At 43.6% G+C, this 25,590-nt stretch overlaps 1 protein-coding gene across 5 annotated transcripts in view; it reads left to right on the top strand.

Annotated features, from left to right (window-relative positions):
• Positions 1–780: 780 nt before the first annotated feature.
• chchd3a (coiled-coil-helix-coiled-coil-helix domain containing 3a) overlaps positions 781–25,590 on the top strand; it is a 56,753-nt gene continuing 31,943 nt past the window's right edge. For 2 of the 5 annotated variants that reach the window (XM_030113615.1, XM_030113613.1), the window contains exons 1-3: positions 2,614–3,225; positions 9,370–9,463; positions 17,495–17,675. In XM_030113615.1, the coding sequence (XP_029969475.1) occupies positions 2,625–3,225; positions 9,370–9,463; positions 17,495–17,675 (876 nt within the window). In that variant the 5' untranslated portion in view covers positions 2,614–2,624. The other 3 variants (XM_030113617.1, XM_030113614.1, XM_030113616.1) reach the window with 3 other exon arrangements.

Raw genomic sequence — 25,590 nt, 5'->3', positions numbered from 1 at the left:
CTTCTCTGTGTGGGTTTGTTTCACTTTTTGCAACCCCCCCCCCCGGCCCCCAACTGCTGTGAAAAGTGGTGATTTTTTTTTTTTTTGACGTTGTTGTGGGAAATATTTATTCAATATCTACTCCACATTCCTCACCTTATTCCATCCCACAACCTTCTCGCTGAAAGATCAGCTTCCTCATTTTATCAATATACAGTTATTTGTCATTTTAAAATACAGCTCATTCATTCAGTCATTCATTCATTCATTCCAAACACAATCACAAAACACAGGTTATTAAAAAAGAACGAAAAAAGAAAAGAAAGTAACAAAACATACAAAAATTATTTTAAATCTCCCCTTGTTTCCACATTTTGCACTTGTTTCCATTTATGAAATACCTAAGTTGTTGGATCATATATATTTTTTTTTATCATCTATTTTACACAAATACTACTAATAATAAGTATACATAAAATAGAAAACAATTGAATGGAATAGAAATATTTCATTCATCCCATAGAAATTTGTTTTTGTTTTAATTAATAATGCTAATCATCATCCTCATCATCATCCTCTTCCTCATCATCGTCATCAATCTCCGCTGATTTGCCCGGTCCAATATGGCAGCCACGTTGACGTAGGACGCAGCGTCCTGTCAGTGAAAGTCAGATGGACCGTGCTGCTCTGTCCACGCCCACTTTTTTATGAGTAACCAATGAAAATACGGTACGGGCTGACGTAAGACATAATCTGTCCAATCAGCTTGTGCGTTCTTATCAAACGTCATGCTAAGGAAGTGCGGCTGTTCCGAAGCAGAGTAGTGTGGGCCACAGCTACAAATATTTAGGTCTGAGTAAACCGTCCAAAATAAAATCGTGGACGTTTTTCCTCCACGTTGCATGAAACGGAAATAAGCAACACAGCCTGCGGTCTGACAATGGGAGCGAACAACAGCACCCGTCGTGTGTCATTTGAGTCAGACGAGAACGAGAATATCTCAGTGGTGAAGGGCATACGGGTAAGAGGCATGATGCAAACTTACCCAAACACACGTTCCATGGTCACTTTAATCCAATTCCAGGTTACGCACAGGGGATTAAACTGTAAATGCAAGTCACTGTTCACCACGGGACACGGTAAGGTTTTTCTACTGCATTGCAGCCTCAAACTTCCATTCATTACAGGAGATGCAGCGAAGATGAAGTTTACTGTAACAAAGTTAACTCCTGCAGAGCATTTTTTTTGCACGGTGAACTCTTTGTGGAGTGTTTCATGCATGAATCCACCTGACGGCTACCTGTAACTCTGTCTTCTGATTGTAACGGTAACAGGTTTCCCCCATGCTCCAGCCAGTTCATGTTAAATATAGATCTACAGGCTGATCAGATAAGACTCTTTGTCACGGCTCGGTCTATTATTATTCAGTTTGTAGGGCAGCACGGATAGTCTAACGTTATCTTGCACTGTGGTTCCACTGTTTGATTAGATTAGGGGAGAAAAAGGTCTATTCCAGCAGCGCTTTAAGAAACACACCTCTTTGCCCTGACTTTAAAACCAAAAACCTGTCATTGTTTCTGTGTTGAAGCTGCAGATCAAGTTTGAAGTCAAGATTCCTTTGGACTGAATAACTTTTCAATAATTAGGGTGTTGTTATGGAAGTATGCCAATAAAAGTGCTTGACACAAACAGCAAACAGAAGGCAAAGCTGTAGAATGAATGAGGATTAATAGGGAAAATGAATGAGTTTTTTGTGCAGGAGAGTACAGTGGCATTGCACTGATATCTGCCTTACTGGCGCTCATGTGAGAGGTTTAAGATTGTTCAAAAGAAGCACTGAATGAATGGATTTTCCACTAACATAGAATGACATATCGTATTTGACCGTAGATCTGAGATTGACAAGAGAGCAAAGTAATTTAAAGTTTCAGAAACCCACCAGTGAGCTTTAAATTAGATCTTAAAAGAGCAGCCGCTGCACTATAATCTATAGAGGAGTGGAGTTAACCTTTGAGTGAGGTGTGTCTGGATGCAGTTGCAGTACGGTACATATGTATATTATCTGATCTATTACATTATATAGATAGAATAACAGCTGAAACTACTGATGAAAAGATTTGAATTATAATTGATGGATCCTTGAGTCAAAAATAACTTCTTAACTTTTACAGTTTTAGAACATTTCTTTTTTCTTAAAGGTCTTAAAGTATAGTGTGATTTTTAACATCTGTTTTCAGTCATTTGCAGATACTGTCATGTTTTTTGTTGCTGCTTCAGGTTGAAATAATTGTTATATTAGTTAAAAAAAAATTAAAAAAAAATTCACAGATTAATGAAATATTTTATTGTGCTCTTCCCTGCAGCTTTCTGAAAATGTCATCAAACGCATGAGGGAACCTGAAGCTCCTCCAAAGCAAAAACCTGCTCCCACTTCACCAGCACCTCCTCCACCTCCTCCTACTCCTCCACCACCGATCATCTCTGCTTCCCTCCTGCGACCCGTGGCTCCTCTCTTTGATCCGATTACCTCCATGCCTCCTCCTCCTCCCCCTCCTCCTCCTGTTATAGAACCTGTTACACCATCACCTCCTCCTCCTCCACCATCTCCTCCTACAGAACAGGTAGCAGCACCCGCCATCATTGAGATGGTGCTTCCGGCTTCAGCCCCTCCACCTGCCGCTGACGCTGCTCCTGCTTTTGAGCCTGTTGCAGCGCCTATTGCTCCTCCTGCTGCTGTTGAGGTTGTTTCTCTGCCAGAGTCTGTCCCGCCTCCCCCTGCTCCTGCTCCACCTGCAGTTGAAGTGGTCGCTCCACCTGCTCCCCCTGCCCTTGTAATCGAACCCTCTCCTCCTCCCATAAATCAGCCCATTGCTTCTCCTCCTCCTCCTCCTCCTCCAGTAATTGAACCAGTTGCTCCTCCTCATGTAATTGAACCTATTGCTTCTTCAGCCGTCGCTGAATCCATGCCACCTCCTCCCGATCCCATCAAGAGCGAGCCAATCATCCCTCATTCGCTTGCCGAATCAGAACCCCTGCCGTCCCCTCCTGTCCTCGAGCCTGTCGCCAGCTTGGCATCCCAGCCTGAGCTATTTGCAGCGCCTCCCCTGCCTGAGTTGACTGCTCCTCCTGAACCAGTTGCACCTCCTCCTCAGTCTCCAGTTGAACCAGTATCACCCGCTCCTGACCCCGAGCCGGCGGCGGTCCCCGAGCCGAGTCCAGTCACGCCACCTGTCGCTGCTCCTGCAGGTATGTTTTATTCTCACGTTGAGGAAAAGCTTTTCTTCTTCAACTTGCTTCCAGATTAAGTTATAAAACCAAGGTCCACTTCGTTGAAATTCAGGATGGGCTGGTTTATCAATCTGCACACGTCCCACCGGCCACATTTTCATTCTCAAAACTCCCACATACTTTTGGCTAGATTTGTTCAGGTGGGGGTTTTTGACCTCAGAAACTGGTGGTTCAACTTGTCATTTCCAGTGCTCATTTATGAGAAGCAAAGAAAAGAAATGTTCTTTGTAATGGCTCATTTATCCTAAAATGCACGGGGCACTCCCTCAGTATCGTGGTTAATTACAAGGAAAATGTTTTGAGGGACGGAACTATGCAAGGATTTATTTTAAGTTCAGCTACATTGAATTTTAATAGTTTATTGTGGGGTGTTTGCTGTGAGACACCTTAAGCCTTTTGTTTCCAACTTTTCATGCAGATTGTAATTAGTCTTAATTTAAAAAATGGCCCGCACACTGGCCGCGGTCATATTATGATTCATTGGCGTCTTCAAACCGTTAATGAAATGATAAATTCTTTCCTGTTGTATTATTAATACATTCATGCTTTAATTAGTGTCCCTCAATTCTGCCCTGTCACTGCTCAGCTCAAGCTGTCACCAACAACCCTTTCTCTGCTTAGAGTTTGTAAGATTTCTGCATAGAGGTGGCCTCGCTTTGTTTTTCCTCAGGTCTGGATATGTTCCCTTTTTGTAAGATTACTTTGTTTTTTTTTTTTTTTTTAAACAAGCCAGTTCCAGGCTCGTGTCCAGTTCATGATCTGCATGTTTGACACACTCTCCTCTTTGGTACCCTTCCTGATGAAACGATCAGTGGGATTCAGGGCCAGTGGGGTGTCAGTACCAACTTTCACTGTCCATTACTTTGCAAACCACCTTCATATGTACGCCGTGTCACTTTTTCAAAGTGAAGTTAAGCACGGGCTGTCTTGTTAGCGTGGGCGCTGTCCGCATCCCTTGAACTCCCCGGCAGAGGACATCTGAATGTTAGCTGTTCATTAAACGGCGCCGAGTGGCCCGTGGGTGCAGGTCCTTCATAAGGTGGCATCCAGGGTGTGGGCAGGCCTCCCCATCCTTGACTGTGCTCAATCAGCAGGGTAATTAAAAAAGGCCAACTTATGCCACGCCACACTGACTCCAGTGATTAAAACGACACCTCCGCAGTTTCACACAACAAACCTCCAGGACTCATTAAGAGAAGCCGGTGGTGTGTGTGTGTGTTTGTGTGTGTGTGTGTGTGTGTGTGTGTGTGTGTGTTGCATTTTATTTTTCCACAGGGCTTCCTCGATGTAACTCTGTTTTTATTGATGCCATTTACCTCTTTTGTTTGAGGGTGTAAGTGTGGATATGAAGTAGAAGTATAGCAGCTCTTCTACACAGTGAGAGTTTTGATTGTGATCCAGGAAAGGGCAGCTCAAGCTCGATCGGAGGTTATAACCGCTTCCCTCTGGGATTTGTTCTGTTCTCATCTTTGTCTATAATGCAGTGGCGTCCAACATTAGGCCTGTAGACAACAACTAGATGGTGTCATTGACATTGGCTTTATACCGAGAACTTTAAAATTTAAATTTAAAGATGACTGTGGCGGTATTTTAGCAGTCTGGCCCACTCAAGACGAAATTAGGGTGTATGTAGCTCCTGAACTAAAGTGATTTTGATGCTCCCAAGGTCTCTACCTTGGGGGCAGAATTTATAGAATTCTGAAAGAAACTCTCTCAGAAATGGCATTAAGAAAAAGTTCACTTGGATCAAAGTCACTTATGAAGATTTCTCTGCTCTAAATGTAGCAGTAAGTGTATTTCCTTTTTTTTCTTTTTTTTTTTTTTGGGTTGAATTACCCTTCAACTCAAAGGTGGATTTATCTTGATTTTACTCCGATGACTTGAGTTCGGCCACAGAGGCAGCTCACTTTCTGTTTAACATGCTGCACACAACGGCACCCTTAATAAGGCGGCAAAATGATTTTGAAAAAGTTATTTCTGAAGGGAAATCCCCAATTTCTCACCCAGCGTGTAATGTAGCTGCAGTTCTACTCGCACGCTGAGAGAGCACTTTCAGGTTGGTACAGAAATGTTCCGTTTCGCTCTCCGAGAAAATGCTGGCTTTTTGTTTTTGGAAAGAAAGTTGAGCCAATTGGAAAACTTGTGGATACAAAAACACCTTTCTGTATGTGGATGGAGTCTGAATCTGCTGAGGCGGGATTGAATTTTTGTTGCCCAGAGCTTGAGAATGCAGACGGCCGACCTTCAAACTGCTCAGCACTGCCCCCGCAGGCCATCACGATGCTCGCAAAACTGCTGAAGCACTTAGAGAAACTAGTATCTTTGATTTAATGAAAGATATTCAGACACTCGCTGCGTGAGAGAAGCCTCTGCGTGGCATTTAATTTATCTCCGTGTTGAATTAAGTTACTGCTTCATTGTTTGTGCTGATTAGTTTTCAGATTAAAAGATAAATACAACAATATCTCACTTAATTTCCTAACAGGCGTGGAGTTTACTCTGATGAGAATCTGCCTGCTGCCTTTCACAGCCAAACACAATGTGCATGAAAGACTGCAGATTTACTGACGCATCTCCTCTTTAAGCGGTGAGCCGTGTATGCAAGGCCTAAACTCTCTGCGAATGGAGGCCAGTAATTCGTTATTTCTGCAATGTCTTCCCATCTTTTTTGTTCTATGAGCTACGGAACACTAATACAACATTTTTAGAGGTGGAAAAGCTCTTTTGGGACCAATTAAAATCCGTTTTTTTTTTGTCCGCAGTGTGAGTCAGTGTTTGACGTGGCTGCACTTATATGGTAGCTACACAATTTCTGCTTCGTCATGACAGTGTGCATTACGCCGTACTTGCGTGATGGATGCCTGCCAGCTGCCGGACCTTTTAATTTGTCAGGGAACCATAATGTTTTGACTTTTAGTGAGGTGTTTTGAATATCTCCTCCTTGCAAGGTCGCCCCACAGCTTAATTGGCACCAAACTCACCAGGTATCGTAAAAAAAAAAAAAGAGGACAAAAGTCAACTTGGAAAATTGAGCAAGCTTAAAAAAAAATAATAATAAAAATGAAGGTATGGTGAATGTGAATCTCATTAAAAATGTTGCAAAGTTCAGCCCAATCCTCAAAGGGTGCGACCTTAATGAGGCGGACATTGATTACGTGCGTCCGCGAGCGCCGGGTATCGAGTGAGGCCCTCTCAGCGGGTCGGCCGTCTCTAAATCACGGCCTGAGTCAGGATGTGTGCTGATTACGCCATAGTCAAGGTTGAACCTCCCACACCTTCTCCAGTGTGCTATAAATATTCATATGGCGGAGCCCACACACTGCTCCGGACTAATAGCCTGCTTAAAGACGTCTCCCAGGTGAAGCAGGGAGGGAGGATAGGGAAACGGGAGACAAAGGAAGTCGGCGGTCGTCATGTGGGTGATAATTTATGCGCGTGGATGTGTAATCTGTGTAAAATATATCTCTCTCCTTTTGAAACTTTCTCCTTTTGTTTTGTGAAAATGACCAATTCCGTCTGATCCCATAATGTGAGCTTGAATAAGAGAGAAAATCCGAGCGCTCGCTTTCTCTCCGCTCGCCATCGTTTCGTATTTGTCCGTACTGAAAGGTGTGCGCGGCGTCTCGGCTGAGCGCGAGCCGGAAACGTGAGGAAGTAGTAATGTTACAGATTATGCCCTCCACGCGGGTCCCGGGGTTAATGAAACTTCTGATGAGAAACGCAATTTGCCTCCGTCTATTATCTCCACTGCCTCGCCGCCGCCGCCTCCTCCGCGGGTTTTCCACAGGGTTTAGCGATTGGCGGGAACGGGAAGGAGGGGGGACACGTCTAAAAAGATGATGAGTTTTTAATCTTTTTAACATTTACATGTCCTACTCAGGATTGACACGAGCTCTGTCGATCCGGAATTGTCTCTGACCCTACCCAGCCTCCCTCAAGGACCCCAGACAGTGTTTATCATATCAGGACCTGTTCTCGGGCTGACCCCGCAGGCCCGCCAGCAATCTGAAGCCTCTCTCTGCAGGGCTCGAGAGGATGTGTGATAACTGATGAGTTATTAAAGCTTGTCTATACTTGGAGGACTTATGTTTTTTTTTTTTTTTTAACTTTCCAAAGCACTCTATTGGAACGCGTGTTTTTTTTTTTAAGACAATAATAAACCGTGCCCAGGAATAACATGCAAACACAGAAAGGCTTCCCGCCGACTCTGCATCACTTCTCTCCGGTGGGGCTTAACAGAGTTGTAATTAAACTCTCCCCTCCTGCGTGATCAATGGCGCTCAATCAGACGCGATGGATATCATTTTCTCACGCCCCGAACGGGATGTGACAGATGTCTCCGTCTTTTGAGGACGCGCCATGCAGCAAAAAAAAAAAAAAAAACTTACCAACTGTCAATCACCGCCTCGGTCTGTCTCGGTGTTTTTTTTTTTTTTTTTTTTTTCCCCGTGAAGGCCTGTCACACCGAACCTCCCACCACCTGACGCTTATTCATTCTCTTTACTCCACCAAACAGTCAGACTGTGGGCTGTTATGTTTCATTTGCTGCAGGAGAGAAAACTTTATACTTTGTCTGATTTGTTGTTTTTTTTTTTTTCCAATAAACTTGTCATCAGGTAAGTGGATCTGTTTTTTTTTTTTTTTAATGTGTGTAGGCGGGTGTAAGTGTAAATATCTCTTAAGAGCGAGCTATCATTATTATTATTATTATTAGTGCGATTAAAACGCTGAATATTTAGCAGAGATTTATGAATCCATCACACCACTCGCACCAATCCTAGTAATATCCATGTGACGGAGGGCCATTAGGTCAGCCGATTATTCCACTCAAGTTTTGCTGTTAAACTTATGAGATTAGCTGATAATTAAACTAAAGTAACATTGACCGGTACCATCACTGTGTCATTTGATCAATTAGTATGAATTGAATTATCTTTATTTCAGTCGGTGCAGAAAAAAGAAAAGAATCCAACTGGAGCGCTGCTTCAGGAAATCCATTCGCCTGAAATAGGAAAAAAAAAAACAATTAGGCAGCAAGTTTCAGTAATTATGGATTTGTTTCACACACACGAGTTTTCACTGGTGTAGCGGGTTCGGGCCAACTGACAGTCAAAACATTAATTAGGCCGTTGCATTTTAATCTTAATTTAGGGTTTCTGCTTTTAGACAGCGAGCTTTTCTTCACTCAGAACAATGACGCTCGTGCAGATCGAGTTGAGTTAAATCCCAAACGGTATGCTATTATGAAAATAAATCAAAATACTGAAGCGAATGAAGCAAGTTGAAGAACTGTTTGTATGCAAATGCCTCCAGTTATTGCAGATATCGAAAGGGCGGCATTTAAGCAGTCTCGCCACGACTCGCGCCACATTTCGGCGTTAAGGAGGGACAGATGTGAAATGGCGCCGTAGTAATCCCTAAACGCCTCGGCCTCTTAAAGCTGAGGAGTGAAAAACAAAAACACATTACAGCGCAATACAGTTTAACTTAAGAATTTTTCCAGTGCTTGTGTTTGCTCTCCTTCCTTAAGCCCAATCAAGAATAGTTTTGCATATTATTTGTCTTTCCTCTTTCTTTTTAGTGTTAATCTGATTTAGCTGGAATTAGGTTTTGGTGGCCTGCTGTTACCACATGTTACCAGGTAATGAAAGACGCCGACAAAGAGGATTATCCCATCTAACTAATGCAGCGGGAGTGTCATCTTGACGGAGTCAGACGCTTCCCTCCCATCGCCGCAGTGTCGCAGCGCGCCGCGTGCCGCTTCTGCGTTCAGAGCACGTCCGGGCCCGGTCGCCGGCCGGCATCTTTACTTTCATGCTTAATTACCCGCCATGATAGAGCGGCGACGACATGGAGCCGTACACGTATGACGTCCCTGACATGAATACACGTGGACAGAGGTGCTGCAGTGCTGAGGGTTTCAGGTTGAAGGGTGTGTGTACTTGTGTTTATTTGTGTAGTGTGACCTGAGGCTTGTGCAGAGTCAGGGCTGATTGTTTTTGACACACACATCTGAAGTCGATCAGCTGTGTATTCATCCTTCCATCCACCTGTATCTCCTTGTCCTTATTTGTCTGAACTGTTTTTTCGTCCTGTCCCCAGTGGACGAGGAGGCCCTGAGGAAGAAGATCACCGACGAGCTGTATAAAGACTTGGAGCAAGAGCGGGCCAAAGCAGAGCAGGACCTGCAAGCCTGGTAAGATGCGAGGGGGTAGACAAACGCCAAAATGGGAAAATAACTTCCCCTCCCCTGTCCTCTCCCGTTTGCTTTCCTTGGTTCCGATCGCGGCGGCTTCACCGGCGCTGCTCCGCTAGTGTCAATTCCTGTTACGGATTTTTCTACGAACCCGAAGACATTTTTCGGATGTGACCGTTTCACACTTTCATTAATAGTAAAAAAGGTCAGCGCCGGTCTTCCCGGTCCCCACTGTTTCCAATTTGCCTCTCTTCCGAAGCACATCAGCACTTTCTACCCCTTCTCTTTCGGCGTCTCCTCCTCTTCTCGCGCTCTCCTCAGATCAATTAATCATGCCTGAGAAGGAAGGGCGCTATGCTGAGATAATTTCCTGGGTGTTGAGAGGGGTGATCCATTAGCCCTGCCTGATGAAGAAACACGCTCTCCATGTGAGGGCCGTACTCCTTCCTCTGCCATCCTCCTCCTCCCGTCTGTCCCTTTTCTTCTTTGTCCCACAGTAGCAGGTGTACATGCCATAATGCCAGATAATGGCGTTGCTCCCTCTTCTTAATAGGCCTGCGTGATCTCCAGCGGTCCCTGCTGAATGAGCAGCTTTGATTAGCCGCTGAACCAGCTCTTGTACTGTATAGAAAGGAAAAAAAAAGCACAAGCTTCCTCAGTCCAGGAGGAGGTAGTGTTAGCCTAGCGATTAACCTCTGTTTCAAGGCTTTTTTTTTTTTTGGTCCAAGATGAGAGAAATTAAGAAGCGTTTTTGAGAAATCGTTCGTCTATTGATTTTTTTTTCTTTCTTTCTTTTTTTTTTTCCTTTCTAATGTAACCACTTCCTGCAGCTTACTTATTGATGTCTGTTCACAAGAGTAAGTGCTTCAAAATTGCGCCCTCCTTGCAATTAACTGAAATCATGGCGGCTTTCAAGCCCTCGGTTTTTGTTTGTGTTTGGCATGGGTTGTGTTTTTTTTTCGGTTAAAAAGACTTAACATGAAATGGTAAATAAGCAATCATCGGTTAACCAGCACTTGTGTGTGTTTTTGAGCATATCAGTTTCTAATGTTGCGACTTTTTTTTTTTTTTTTTGCTTTTTCAATTGTGGATATGGGGAAAAAAATGTTTAAATCATCGACTGCATCGCCCAAGAAACCATTTTTAAGCATTAAAAAGTGACACAAACAGACTATCTGGCTTTTAATCAGGGTCTGACTTCGCCCATCACGTCTCTCAGGAAGCAGTTAATGCTTCCTGATGTAATCAGGCTATAAATCAGTGCTGAAAGGACAAGCACGTCTGCAGCGCGTGGCGACTTTTAGCTTCTAGCACATATTTAAAGTATCTCAACATACTTTCCAATCCCACTTGTTTGGATGGAGGAGACACCTGCACGCGTCCGTACTGTCGCTCAGGACTCCATCATGAAACCAATGAGTGCCCAAGTTGGAGATAAAGATAAAGTATGCTATTATGATGGTTTAATTTGCAGTAGTCACAAAGGAGGAAAAAGTACCTTTGAGATGTGGTGGAATCTTTCCAAAGAGAGAAGAGCCGTTCTTCTGAACATCTCTCCCTTCCTTCCCGCCACAATCAGACTTTTGTATTACCAGATGATACAGAAAAACAAAGATAAATGGAAAAAGTGTTTTCTTTCAATAGATGAGAGGAACACAATACTTTTTTTTCAACATTTACCTCTTTGTAGAGTTCTCCTTAAAGTCCTTGGAAATTTCAGCAACACAATGCAAGCGAAGGATGTTTTAAGCTTTGAAGTGAGGGTAGATGAATGTCCGTATGTGCCGTTTTTAGACAATGTAGTCTGGTAAAAAGTACTACCCTGATCAAAAAAGTGCGCCGTAATCCAAATGGATTCTGTAAGACAGGGGAGGCAAATATGAAGCCTGTCCCCAAAGGGGGCACACAGGAAGTTTCCTCCAGTTTTACATGTGGGGGAAAAAAAAAAAAAAAAGAAAAATCATCTTTATCTCAGAAAGAGCCGAACATTTTACATGTGTTGTTCTTAAAAGATAAGATAAACTAAGCCTTTATTGTCCCCACAGTGGGGAAATTTTCATTGTTGCAGCAGCAGAGGACAGCAATAAAGACTATAAGCTACAGTAGTAGATATTAGAGAACAATAATGTTGAACAAGATAATAACAATGATGGTATTTTATGATAAAGTTGGTGTTGATTGGGTTGGAAGTTAATTTGACAGAATAAATAAGTGAATATGTAGTTATATGAACAGAGCATATGTTCAAACACTCCTTTAGGAAGACATGGTTTTCTGAATCCTGTTGTTTTGGATGATTACTTGATTGTTTGCTTTGACCGTCATCCAGTCAGCACGAGTACCGGAAAATGAAAGAACTTGTCGACACCAAGAGAAAAGGCCAAAATCTGAAGTTTGTGTCTAGCAGTCAAGAAAAGATGAGAGGGTCGAGTGTGAGAACTTCAACACCAACCTGCAGCTCATGCTGTATCTCTATTTGATCCGGTTTTTCAGTTTCTGATATCTCCTCAGCCCTTCCTTCACCTCGTCTTCCCTGTCTTGTGTCTGTTTTTCCCACATCGCTTGTATTTCTCCAACCTTCTTTGCTTCTTTTCCAGTCTTGCTCTTGCATTATCTTCCACCGTGGTGATGCTCCATTCCCCCTCATTTTTTTTTCCCACTCTCTTTTCTCATGCAAGTGTTTGAAAGGCCAGCCCGCAACACTCAAAGGTTAGCTTTTGGGGAAACTTCTGCCTGTTTTTCCAGCACGTACCGAAACCAGCCTATGTTGAGTTGTGCAATATAATTGCGTGTCAGGCTTTTGAGTGAGAACACTGACCTTCTCTCGGAGCTTCTGTCTTCCCTCCCCGTTGACCGGCCCTTCTGTTAAATTCTTTATTGCTCCCAGATCACATGCAGACAGAGTCTGGCTTCTCGATTTTTTTTTTTTTTACCTTTTGTTTATTTTTATCTACCCATGCACGTGCACACACACAAGAGAAGAACAGGGAAGCAAAAGAAAAGTAAAAGTTCCAGGATCTAACTCGATTTATCCAGGACCACGTTTGCAGAGTTGTGATTTTCTCTGAAAGAATTTACCCGATTCAGCAACATCGGGCGTCTCTGATCACATTTCCTCTGTGCTGGACTTTGCTGATTCATGTTTATGATATTATAACTCAGATTACTCTGGAAACAAAGTCCTCCCCGGTGACTTGAGCGCCGTCACACCACTAATAATAATAATAATAATAACAATAGTGATGGTAATAATATTGTTGTTGTTATAAGAGTCACGATGGCAGTAATATTTGCAACAATGAATATGACATTAGCTGAAATCATTACTGCAATCATAACATTTATAAAATGAGTTTCCACAGTACTGATGAAAAATGCTCAATTAAAATACAGTACCGTTAAAGAATAGCAGCAAGTTAATGAAATAACAAAACACTCAGCGATACAGCAGCGACTGTGAAGTCGAGGAATGAGCGTGATTGGTCTGCTGAGTGAGTCGACCCGACGCAAAACATATTACTAGATTAGACCAATCACTTTTTTTTTTTTTTTTTAATTAATGTACACGGTTACTTAACTGTCATGAAAATGCACGGTGTGTTTTCTTTCCACTCTTTGGTGTCTCGCTTCTCTTTCCGAGGTGTGATGTTTGTCATTTCAGTTTTTCACTACCGGCTAGAATAAACGAAATGCCCCACAAAGCACTTTCTTCCGTCCGATGGCTCTCGCCTCCTGTAAACCGAGTCATATTGTTGTGAAAGTGCTCCTATCCTCAATTTATAAGGCCATTCCAAGTGTAAAAGTCATTGAACTGTAAATACTTGTTAAAAAAAAACCTCCCAAATAGCAGTTTTTCCTCAGTGTTGTGTGCTGCTGACCTGTTCAGTGCAATGGTTATGTTTATTGACTCTATCCAAATCTGGACAATCACTTTTATGGAGTTCATTTGGAATATATTCTGCTTCAACTCTGCAGCCCACATTACTGAATAATGGAGTGATCCGTCACTCTCTGCTGTGTGGAAGATCAAATATATCAAGGTTGTGGGTTAGCTTTGGTCTTTTTGACAGAAAAGTACAGATATCGCTCAATTTCTGTGCTGAGGCTTTTGCACATATCTCTCCATACTTTGGAAACAGTGGGGGGAAAAAAGGGTTTTTAAGTCATTTCTTGCTGGTGGGGAGCTCTATTAAATTATTATTCTCTTTGCACGCGTCTTTGTATCTCATAAAATTTAACAGTGTCACTGCGTTTTCATTGCATCTAAAGCCAGGTGTGGTGTAAGTGTGTTTTATGTGCGGGTGCAGCGTGTGTCAGCGAGAGTGCAAAGCCCCATAAAATATTCATAGCCAGCATTCTGCGACATTATTCCCAGCATCAATATTGCATCGGGCCTTTAAATGCCTTTTGTTTCAAGGCGCTTGGGTCAGGACGGCGCCGTTCTGCAGCTCCGCCAGAATCCGTCGCGCGACGCTTTATTGAGACGCGTCCCGCGCAGACGACAGGTAGACAACACGGAGGCGGCGCATGATGATGATTTATCAGGGGAAAAGAAGAAAGGAGACTTCAGTTCGTCACTCATTTTTTTTAATATCTCTGCAAGGGTGATCGTGTTTACCTGTGGAATGCTGGATGATGGATTTAAGCAGCTTTTGCAGTATTTACTGTCAAATCCTTGGTTTTTGGAAAGTCCACACACTTGACATGAAGTCTCAGCATTTCAAATGCGACACCTATACATTTTTCATCGACCGCCACAGATCTAATCTCTGCCGGTTTTAAAAATAGTGTCCTCCTGTGAGAACCGAGGCGCGTCTGTTTTCAAGGTCACCTCCTGGAAACTGTGAGTTACTTTCTGTGGGAAGGCTGACGGAGTTCGACCCACTTTGCGCTCCGCTCCTCTTCAAATTAATGACACCTCGCCGGTTCGGCTGTTTCCAAGGCTCAATCCGACGAGCAACCAAAACACAGGTTGCCTGGCCGAGAATTTTCTCTCTCTCCGACTTGTAGCAGGTCAAACATCTTCCACTTATGAAGCGAAGACATGAGTTTTTTTTTTTTCTTTTTTCTTTTTCCGTCTTCTCCCCAGCCAAAGGTGTGCTGTCTGTTCCTTCTCCACCGTTCTCCCCCTCAAAGCTCCCCTTCCCCTCCGAGTGCCAATCTTCTCCACTCGAATGAAAAATGCGTCCAATATCCCAGAGACAGGGCAATAATGACTGGAAAGCAATAGAGGTGAAGCAGACAGATAGCATCCAGCTAGTGATAGCAGTCTTTGCTTGGGTTAGCACTTGTGAGGAAGTCAGTTGGAAGACTTTTTTGCTTGGCGATGTATTTTACCCCCCCCGACATCCCCATTGTACCTTTTCTTTGCGTTCACCTATTGTACCTCTGGGGTCACTGGAACATTTTCTAGTTAATATAGTCGCATCGTTTCCAGACATTTATAATATATCTTTAATAAAGCTTCGCCGCCGTGGTTTTATCTGATGTAGTAACCAAGAAAAGAGTGTTTTCAGTGTATTTCTGTAATGTAACTTTATTGTGCGTGCGCTTATTAAACATGAATCTCGTGCTGTATTTCTCCTGATGCTTTGGATCAGTGATTCATAAATCCTGTTTAATAATATCAGCCATTTGAAAAAGCATAAACCCTGACCAAAAACAAAGAATGAAGAAGTAAATGATTCAGTGATTTAATGCAGAAATAAAGGAGTGAATGATTACTTTAATGAATGATTTAATGTTAGAATGTTTGAATGGGGAAAAAATGTATGGTTTAATTCATGGATGAGTAGATTTACAGTTTAATAAATGGGTGAATGGAGAAATATGTGGCTTAATGAATGAATGAATCATTAAAGACATGATCGAATAAATGAATAAATATTGTATCAACAATATTCCACCAGCACTCTCTTGGTAACACTGAACTGAAGAAATACTGAAGCGTAACGTTTCAGTCATCAGAAATCATGAATTTCAATGTCAGGCTTTAAAACGCAGTCATAGTTTTAGAGAAGTGCGTCTCTTTAAGTTTCACATAGAAGTTTTAGATATTTGCATATTGTGATTTGATTCAATGAGACATTCACTGAAATAAGGGATTCAAACCTAATAAACCACATTTAAATTTACATTTTCCGCCTTATCTTTCTAACATTTTATCTTATTGTTTAATTATATGAGGAATTGAAAATGAGTTTTACCCTGAGAGCCAAAGTTGGAATAGGTCCCGAGATATTCGAATGCTTCTTTGTTCTTCGTCTTCTTCTTTAAATTAGATTTACGGGAGGGCATGAAGTGCCCCCCTTTTGAGAAACATCCCCATATGTTTTAAGTGACGACCACATTTCCTTAAGTTTTCTTGAGAGTCTTCCTCTCTTCCTCAAAGACGTCTCGACTCCCGCCTCGACGCTTTAAGCAGCAGCCAGAGCTCCTTGAGTAAAGGTAACTTCGGTGCATTAGCAGTGCAGGGAGGGAGGCGTGGATCGTGGGGGGAAATGGTGAATGTAAAAGGCCATTAGGAGGCTCTCTGCGTGTCCATGTGTGTTGGTGTGTGTAAGTGTGTGTGTGTGTGTGTGAGCCGGAGCCCGATGATGGATGGAGTGTGCTGACGTGTGCAGCCCAGTGGACTGTGAGACTGGACATGGCTGGTCTCTCTCCGTCTCCCTCCATCTCTCTCTCCCGCTCTCTGCCTCGCTCCCTCTTTGCTTCACTTCCTCAGGGCCAAACATGTCATGTCGCCACCGCTCACGCTCTCTCCTAACTCCCCCCCCCCCAACACCCCCTCTTTTTTCTGTCCTCTTCTTCTCTCCCTCTCCATCTAATCTCACTCTCCCCTGCTCTCTGACATTTAGTGGTGTTGCAGGGCAGACGGCGGCTTTAAGACATCAGCCATACTTTTATTAGACCGTCCAGTCATCGGCTGGAAGCCGGCGATCAGCCAGACCCGCCTGTCCATCATTATTCATTAGTGCCATTATTTCAGGTAGATTCACAGGTGAGTGAGTAGTGAAATTGGAAAATTAAAAATAGAATAAAAGCTGAAACCCCATCGGTTTGGCGGAACTTGCAGCTACTTTGCATTTCAGCCACACACGATGATACTTTTAAATGATCAGAATTAGCAATGCAGAGACCCGACGAGGCCGCAAACGTTGAATACGTTCAAGTATTACAAACATATAAAAGCTGCTGCGCCTCGCTTGTTTCTCGAAGATGATGAATTTGAATGTGAATTAGTTTTTGTGTCGAAACATTTTCCCTTTCACCGGGAAAAGCAGCAGGCGAGCCAGTTAACACTCTCAGATGTCCTCTCCCTCCCTGCCAGAGGTGCCTTCCAGGGCTTTCTCCGGGCCTCTCCCAGGCAGACGTTTATTAAGATCCTCACCATTCAGCCTGTCATAATCCGGGGCGACACGCCGCTCTCCCCGCACCGTGTTGATTTTACCTTGCCATGACTGTTTGATTCCTGGCAGAGGAAGACTTGCCGGGTTTCAGGGATGTTCCTCCTTATTCAATCAAGCACACTGTCACCGAGTAAGGAGTGTGTTGCTAGGCAACTATGAGATCCCATGACAGGGTTCAAATGGTGGTCCTGTGTCTGCAGAGCGCCTCCGTCTAAAGCACTGAGATTCTTACTCTCGAGTAAATGCCAGTGTTTATCTGCTCATATTGATAGTCAAATTACTTCTCAGTGTAATTATGTGGATTTGATATAAAGGGTTTGAGTCGCTTGTTTCTCTCAGAGTACTGTGTGACTTTAATTTAAACTTGTTTTCTGCCTTTACTTGTCGGTGTTGCCTGAAATAGCAAGAATGTGCAATCGGATACATGAGACGTGAGAATAAAAATCAATGCACAAGTATATTGGTCTATATCTACGCTTTATTAGCACTGAAATTGCATCTTTGACCTTTTAATTCTTCTGGGAAACATAAGCAATGGGGGATGCCATAAACACCAAAGACGCTGAGAGAAAGTGTTTGACATGTGGACCATGCTCAAAATGTCGATGTTGCCTCTCCGCAGGGTGGAGGCGGAGAAGGCCCGGGCCTCCACGCTGGCTCAGACCGAGGCGCGGTCCCAGGTCCAGGACGAGGTGTCCAGGATCCTGTCTGCGGAAAGAGCAGCGGCTCAAGAGAGCCTTCAGCAGGCCATCATCAGAGAGAGGATCACCACCGAGGATGAGAAGATCCGTGCTCAGCTCTTCGTAAGTCCTAAAGCTGCAGTTACAGAGCAGATAGTATCACCTGAAGCCTATTTTGTTGAGTTTGCATGGTTATTTTTGTGTGAGAAGAAGGTCTTTTGAGATTGCACATTCTCCCTGGAAGATTCTCCCTTTCTTGCTGGAGCTCTATTGGCTGATATCGGCGTAGCATGAGGAGCCCGGTGACAAATGTCAGGGCCGTAAATGTGTGAGCATCACAGATATTTATAGAATAGAATTTATAGAACTGCCTTGACTTTTTACACTAGCCCCTCGAGAAATATACGCACATTTTATGCCTTCATTTACGTTATATAAACTCAGAGGCCAGTTAAAGTTCACTTCCAACACACAGTTATACAGTAAGTAAACATCTCCGAGATTTATATATCCTTGTCTGCTTTGAAACCTCCGCCTGTTCGCCCTGCTGTTGTTATGAAATATACCTTCATTTTGGTCAGCCGGCGTCTTTATTTGCTGTAAATTGCCCTTGTAAACATTCTCGGACGCGCATTCCGCGCCGCGCACACACCAGCACATGTACACGGGTAGTGTATTGTTTCCAAAAAGAAAACACATTTTCCCCGGAGTGTGGCTGCTGTTTACAAACCTCTGCTATTGATTATATAGCTCATTTCACACGCTCATCGCCGTAATAGAAAAATGAATCATTTTTTTTGTGTGTGTGTGTGAGAGAGAGAGAGAGAGAGAGGGAGGGAAGCGCGTTGACGTGATTCCTCGCCGCAGGACAAGTCTATGAGGGATCCCTCATTTGGAACGGCGCTCAGATCGAAAGAAAAAAGGTGATGAGAGAGAAGGGTGGGAGACACGTTATGTGTTTTCCTTTTCCCTTTCAGCATCTGTGAAGAGAACGGTTTCAGCCATGGGTTTCCTGTAACTTTAATTTCTGCTATTTTTCATATGCAGGGGAGCAGGACAGATGAAGGGAGGAAGGGCAACAAAGTCACACCTGCTTTCTCTGTGTTGTATATACGAAGCGGCGCGGCGGGTGGCGTGTCTTCCCGAGCCGCCGCCGCCGAAGACGGTCCTCGCACGTATCTCTGCCAGCATCCTTCCTAATGCACTAACTTCAGGGGGACGCACTCAAAGAGGACTTTTCTTCCCAAAAGCTACGAAACTGTCGCTTGTAGCCCCAAGGCTAACCCAGGGCCATTAGCAGCCTTTGAAACGGCAGACAGGAAAGCGGCGCAGTAGTTTTGCGTTCGGAGGCAGACATATAGAGTCTTTGTTTCTTTCTTCGCCTGTAGTTCATATTTTCGGCATAAATTCGCCAGATAAGTTCTTTTCTCCCTCCAGTTCGTCCCCCTTGAAGTCGACGCAGTGCAGCCGCCGCAGCAGAAGCGTCGTGGTCAGAGGGGTTGTGCCGTTTAAAAAAAAAAAAAAAAAAACGCGTGCATGTGTGCGCCTCTGTGATAATTCCTTCCATTTGAGCATTCTTTTGGAGTGCCGGGGTTTTAATAGAATCCGACGGGTTATCAGCGGAGGCGCAGCGCCGCCCGCACCACTCATGTAATTGTCAAGTCAGACGCTTCCACAGAGCCAATGTTCTTTTCAACTGGAAATGGACTTTTTTTGCGCTTTTAAAAGACAGCCTCTCACCCAAGACGCCTCCCGCCCATTGTCGTCTCACTCGGTGTTTGTCAAACTCCCGGATTGTCTGCTGCCCACAGTGAACTCAACTTTGATGAAACCTAAAACATGTTTCTTTTGTATACAGACGGAGCCGTCTCTCGCCTGTCTGTCTTCCCGCACCATCCATTCACACAAGCTGACAGTTTAATGCAGGGAGGTCAAACATAAGGCCCGTGGTCCAAAAGCAGGCCACAGGGAGAACATGCAGACTCCGCCCTCGTCTTCGAAGAAAGGGCAGATTGCTGTGGAAGCTGCCCAACATGTCGTCCTCGCATTAACCGTGAGGCGCCTTCAGCTATCCTTCCCGTCAAGTACAAACCCACCTCTGCACAGGTTACCCAGCAAATTAAATTTACTTTGCTGTAAAGTGCACAAGCATCGATAATTGGAAGGTGAAAGCGGTTCTGATTGCCGGGCAAAGTCAATAAGTTGATGAAGGGAGAGCTCCAGGGAGGGGTTTTGACTTGCTGTACTAAGCACATAATCTGGTGGCTGATGGGGCTTTCAGAGGTGATTTGTTTAGTCTTCCTCCCACTAAAACCTGGTCACACCTCATGTGTTCTCCACTCAGATGTCTTTGAATAATTAATAGCTTTGTCAGGTTGAGGTGAATTTTCTTATTCACTTTACTTTTTTTTTTTTTTTTAGACATTGTTCAACTTTGTGATGGAATATCAGCATAAGATGTGCTTAAAAGTTTAATAGATTGTCTTTGACTGCAAGTTGGCAGCTTCTTTTGGATTATATATGTTAAGATTAGGGAAGAAATATTGTGTCATCCTTGATTTTTCAGTGATAGATTTTACTCGGCTTTGTTCCTGGAAGTAATTTTTTCTTCAAAATTGCTGAAACAGGAAAAATGCATAAAAAAAATGCTGGTTGCTCATGAGCTCACTGACTCATTAGTTGTAGAGAGGAACCTGTGTGTTTTTTAACTACACTGTCTGACGCGAGAAAGTTGAGAAAGTGCTGGATAAATATTTCAGCTGTCGTCAGTCTTTCTGTTCAACTGCGGACTGCGGCTTTTCTTGGTTTAACATGGAATCAATACACAAAGAGAAGCGTGGCGCTTGACAAGGAGAGAGGAAGATCTGAGGAGGAAGACGAAGTGTTATCAAATCCAGGGGAACTCTCAAATTTAAAAAAAAAGAAAAAGAAACACAAACTCCAGCTCTGAATTGAAAGACATGTTTAGAAAAAAGAAGTCAGTTTGAATGCATCGACGGTTTCACTGCTCTCCAGATTGTTTTAATTGAATCCAAGTTGACCTGCTCTCATGTTCATTGCCACTAAAAAAAAAAAAAAAAGAGCAGAAAAATAAAATCAAAATCTTTGTCGATGGCAGCTGTAGCTCCCCTTTTCTTTGTCCAGCGCCGTATTGATTTGTCCCCCTCATTAAGATACAGGTCACGGTGAGCAGCAGGACCCCGTACATTCGCTGCTCCACTTCACACACAAAGAGAGCAACGCCACGAGCGGTTATGCCTCCCCACGCTCACCTATAATGACCATAACCTCCGCAACCCCAGCCGCACCAATTATAGTGACACCGATTGCTCAGATTTGCCCCAAGTCAGTGTGTTAGACTCAGATCAGGCATCGTTTAGGAGCTATCGATTCAGATTTTTTTGCTGGTGCAGGCACCGAGTCAGATTTTTGGCAAATTTCACTTGCAATTATAGTCCGTTCAACTAAACTAACCAACCATCGAGTTGTGAAAACAACTGATTAGGGATAACTGTGGTTTAGATGCATTTGTAAATGAATAATGAATGTACTTCAGATGACATAATCAGCACAAATCCAGAAAAAAACGGTCACAAATAGATTTACTTGACACCTATTGTCATCGGAACCAGCTGCACATCTGCGAAAGGAATTCAGCATGAAGAAAACATTATGATTGAAGCAGCATGTTACATCTGAAAACATAGGTTTAAAAAAAATAAAAGCCTTTTGATCATCCTGATTGTAAATATGTAGATGATTTGTGACTCATTGTTTAATTATTAATGATAATATGCCTATAAAAACATCTATTGTCGCTGGTTCAACACCTACAGTGTCGAGTTGCCTCGGTCTCACGTAAACAAAAGGCTCGTCACTTCACACTGATTTTTTCTTTCTCCAGCAAACAATTATAGTCGATCCGAACATGTCATTTAAAGCGACCGAGTGCGTTTTATCATAAATCACGAGTCGCCGGAGCCCTTGATGGTTTGCGCCACCCCAGCGGAAACGCTTGTCGTCCGGGCCTTCTCCCCCAAGCCGCTGGCTTTCCCCCCGACAGGCTGACTGGCAGCACCCAGCCAGCAAGCCGAGCGGTAATTGAAACTTCACAGCGGTGTAGGCAGGGCCGCGTGTTCCCGCCGTCGTCGGCGCCGGTGTTGGGTTTCTGGGGTTCTGTTGTCTGAGGGGGGGGGAAACATGTTTGGTGTCAGCAGTCACACGTGTCCTGCCATTCAGGGGGTTTCCACAGCAAAGGACGGCAGAGCGCCGCCGAGCTGTTTTGTCTTATCAAAGGAATCAAGAGGAGTCCTGCAGGTGTAATTGCTGTTAAATGAGCTCCTTTCGTGTTATTGTTTCACTCATCATCCCCGAAATGGACGAAACCACAAGTAAACGCGATATCGCATTATGTGCAGTTATTGCAATTCTCACTAAAACGCAAATGATCACGCTCCGTCTTTCTCCTGCCCGGCAACCCGATGAAGATTTCCCTCGCTAATCATGTGGTCAAATGAGTCGACTGCCCAGTCTGGAACAGCTGTGATTGGTAGCTGTATGTGGTCAACATGGCCTCATTATAAACTCTGAATTAGATTACAGGTCAATTAGGGCATAATTGCCCAGCAACTACCAAAAGGAATATATGAGACTTTCGTGATTAGGCAGCATGCACATGTAAACTAATAAACTGCTGCTTTTGGCAGGGATGTACTTGCACGTGGCACGAATCAGCCCCATTATTCTGTTATTCACAGTCCACGTCCATCTGTCAGTCCACACATCTGTGTTTTAATGAAACCGCAGACCTCCGCCATCCCCCCCCCCCCCCCCCCCCCCCCCCTTTTTGATTTCCAGCAACTCTGCTCCCCCGCAGAGCTAAACCGGTCCGGTGGTCAATCAATCACCGGCCATTGCGTCTCACCCAGACATAGGCTCCAACCCCGAGGCAGACTTTTCAATCAAACCCAGAGTCATCAATCTTTCCCCACTACAAAACAGCAGTTCGGGTGGGGTTGTGGTTTTGTCTACAATCGGCGGCCGGCTCTCAACACTCAGATTTTAGATTTACTTGTTTTGGTTTTGTTTTTGTTTTTGTTTTTTTGCAGTGCCTGAAATTTACAATCAGTGAATCAGATTTATTGTGCAACGACACAAATTTAGAATCTTTATTTTGTGATTGATTGAAATAAGATTTTTATATTCCTTGAATCTTGAAATGTGACTAATAGAAACAATGCAAATAGTGTTTTGCATATACATATGGGTCATTATGTGCACAGTGGCTATCATAAAATGTTGAATTAATCCCTGAGTTTCCTCCAGCTTCCTCCCACACTGATGTACCATCTCTTTGAACTTCATTGGTGACTCTGAAACTGCCCGTCGATGTGAATGTATGCATCTTTCTGCGTTGGACTCATGACTAATGCTGCCCTTGCTCGCAGTCAGCTGAGATCGGCGCCATCGCCCCGTGACCCCAAGTTTGATAAAACAGTGTAGAAGACGGATATATGGATTTACATGTAGCATGCGCTTAGTCTATGTATTCGTCAGTTTTATCACTTCAGCTTGAGGCTGCATCCAGCATAAAATATACATTACTGATATGGAGATGAGGTTCAGTAGGAACAAAAAGCAACAAAGAGCGTTGTCTCACCTATCAATCCTGTAGTTGTTTATCATTGTTCGCTGTGTTTTTCATCTTTATCTCTCCTCCACGCTTGCACGGATGCACATTCCAGACGGTAATGTGATGTTCCATGAATTTTTTATTTATTTTTTTTTGTTTCCACCGTCTCCGCTTTCATAGCATGGGATAACACAGCATACAAGACTGTTTGTTTGCTCCCTTTACACACACAGACACACACACACACACACACACACACACACACACATAGCATGTCCAGCCTGCCAGAGCTCAGAGAACACCCGGCCAGACTCTTTCCTTAAACTGTGTTCCATTTTGATGCCGGGCTGACTTGAAAAGGACTTTGGGTAAAGCTTAACATTTTTTAATGCAACAAGCCCCAAAATGCAGTCTCCAGCAAATGTCCAATATTTTCCTTGGAAAAAAAAAAAACAACCCAGATCTTGTGTACTTTAGCTGCATGCTGTTGCATTTCAGATACAAACGACTGGACCCGGCTGATAATGGCCCGACAATTTAATTTCCCAGGTATTAAAGGAGACTTGCTGGGTTTTGAATTGGTGCCTGTTGGTGGTATTTAAAAAGTAAGAAAACACATCTTTTTTTCTCTTATTGCTTTTTTTCCCCCTCCGCATCACAGAGTATACGGAAGATTGGGGGTAGGAAGAGGTCCCTGTGTCTTTTACTCCTGAATGAGATAAAAAGAAGGACTGCTACACTGTGATTTACATATATTTTGGATTTTCTCAGCCCACCAAGGACAAATTTCATCCTATCTTTTGATAACGGTCCTCTGAGCTGTTGTAAGAATAACACCTGACAGGCCTGACAGGATTTAAGAGAGCTGTCACTCACTTTGATTATGACGTAGTTAAGAGGGATTTTTCAGATGTTCTTGCTCTGCAGATGGATTTTCTTTAAAGGTTAGCCTGCCGTGGCTCAGAACTGAAGTAAAATATCCAACAAGGTCTGGAGAATACAAATGATTGGCATTAAACAGCCTAATTTCTTGCTTCTTCAGTGACTACAAACTGAATCCGATTTCAACTCATTTGTTAATCTTCCAAACCAATTTAAGCATTTCCTGATGTTTGTGCAGACATCTAAGGGAATGTATAATTTCTCTTCAACTCTGGCTTTTGTTTTCACCGAGTATCTTAGTGCCAGAAGGTACGGCACTCTGTTCAAGCCAGATATGTTTGATATTTACACTTTTTCAACTAGGGCATTGAACAAAATGCTGCTCCAAGAGGAAGTCTCACAGGGTTCCTCTGATCATCTTGGCCCCTCTGTTTGTTTATTCATTCGCATATTTATCTGCAGCACTTTCCACAAAATGTGTGGAAAAGTCAAAAGCTCCATTGCAGTTCCTCTTGAGTTCCGCGGTCTGACCAAGAGGGGGAGCTACACTTACAGAGCCAGTCAGCAGGCAATAATAATTATGCAGGGAAATGTATCAGACTCTGAATAGAATTTAAGGTTTGAAAGTCTCATTGATGAAATGCTCAGCAGTCCTCCTTCAGCTTGGGAGAAATGAGATCCGCCCTGCATCTGTTTTATATTATTATCCTTAAACCTGTATTTAATCAGGCAGTTTAATTACATACTGGTTGTGATTGATCCTTCAAACAAGTTATAGCTCTCGTCTGTGTGTGTCCTATTTTTGTTTGCTCCGGCTTTGTTCCCCCTCTCGCCGTGGTCTTTGGAGGATGTCCACTCGGCCGTCCTTTACATGTCGGCTCTAGTACTTCACCTCCTGCCCAGGATGAAGCGCCCACACACCGTGCCAGTGTTCGGGTTAGACAAGAGGTTCGTCTCTAATTGGCAGGACCTGCGGATGGCACTGTGCACCAGGCGCTCACCCTTTGGGCTAATTGGCACGGCGAGGCGCCGGCGGCGGGGCTGAGTTATGGCAGAGCTTCGATTGATGGATGGATCGCGGTGTCAGGAGAGCTCCTTTTCTGACAAGAGAGCTTGTATCCTCAATTTAGTGACTGGGCTCCGCCGGGCGTTGCGTCTTGTTATGTATGTATTCATTCTCGTTTGTTCTAAACATTTCAGAAAGCCGGCTGCAATTATCTTATTGTGGCATGTGCTTTTCGTTTTTCTCCGAGCAAGGAATTGATTTTTGCTTGTTGTAAACAGCAGCTACCGCATCCAATCGCACTCAGAAAATATGCATAACTCAACGTTTGGGCTGTCTGCCTTTCAGCCCAAAAAATCTTTTGAGTTTGACTTTCCCTTCTCTTCCTTATGTACAGTTTTGCCTTCTTAACAGACATACTTAGAGATAGAAAATACATTAAATAGAATAAGATCATGACAAATATTGTCCTTTCTAGCTCGTGCCTTTCTCTTTCTCCATTTGTGGTTTTCGTCCTGGCT

This window comes from Salarias fasciatus, chromosome 17 (genome assembly GCF_902148845.1).
Source record: "Salarias fasciatus chromosome 17, fSalaFa1.1, whole genome shotgun sequence".
In the NCBI taxonomy this organism is placed as follows: domain Eukaryota; kingdom Metazoa; phylum Chordata; class Actinopteri; order Blenniiformes; family Blenniidae; genus Salarias; species Salarias fasciatus.
Note: the sequence above shows the minus strand (reverse complement) of the source record. Positions and strands in the feature narration are given on the sequence as shown.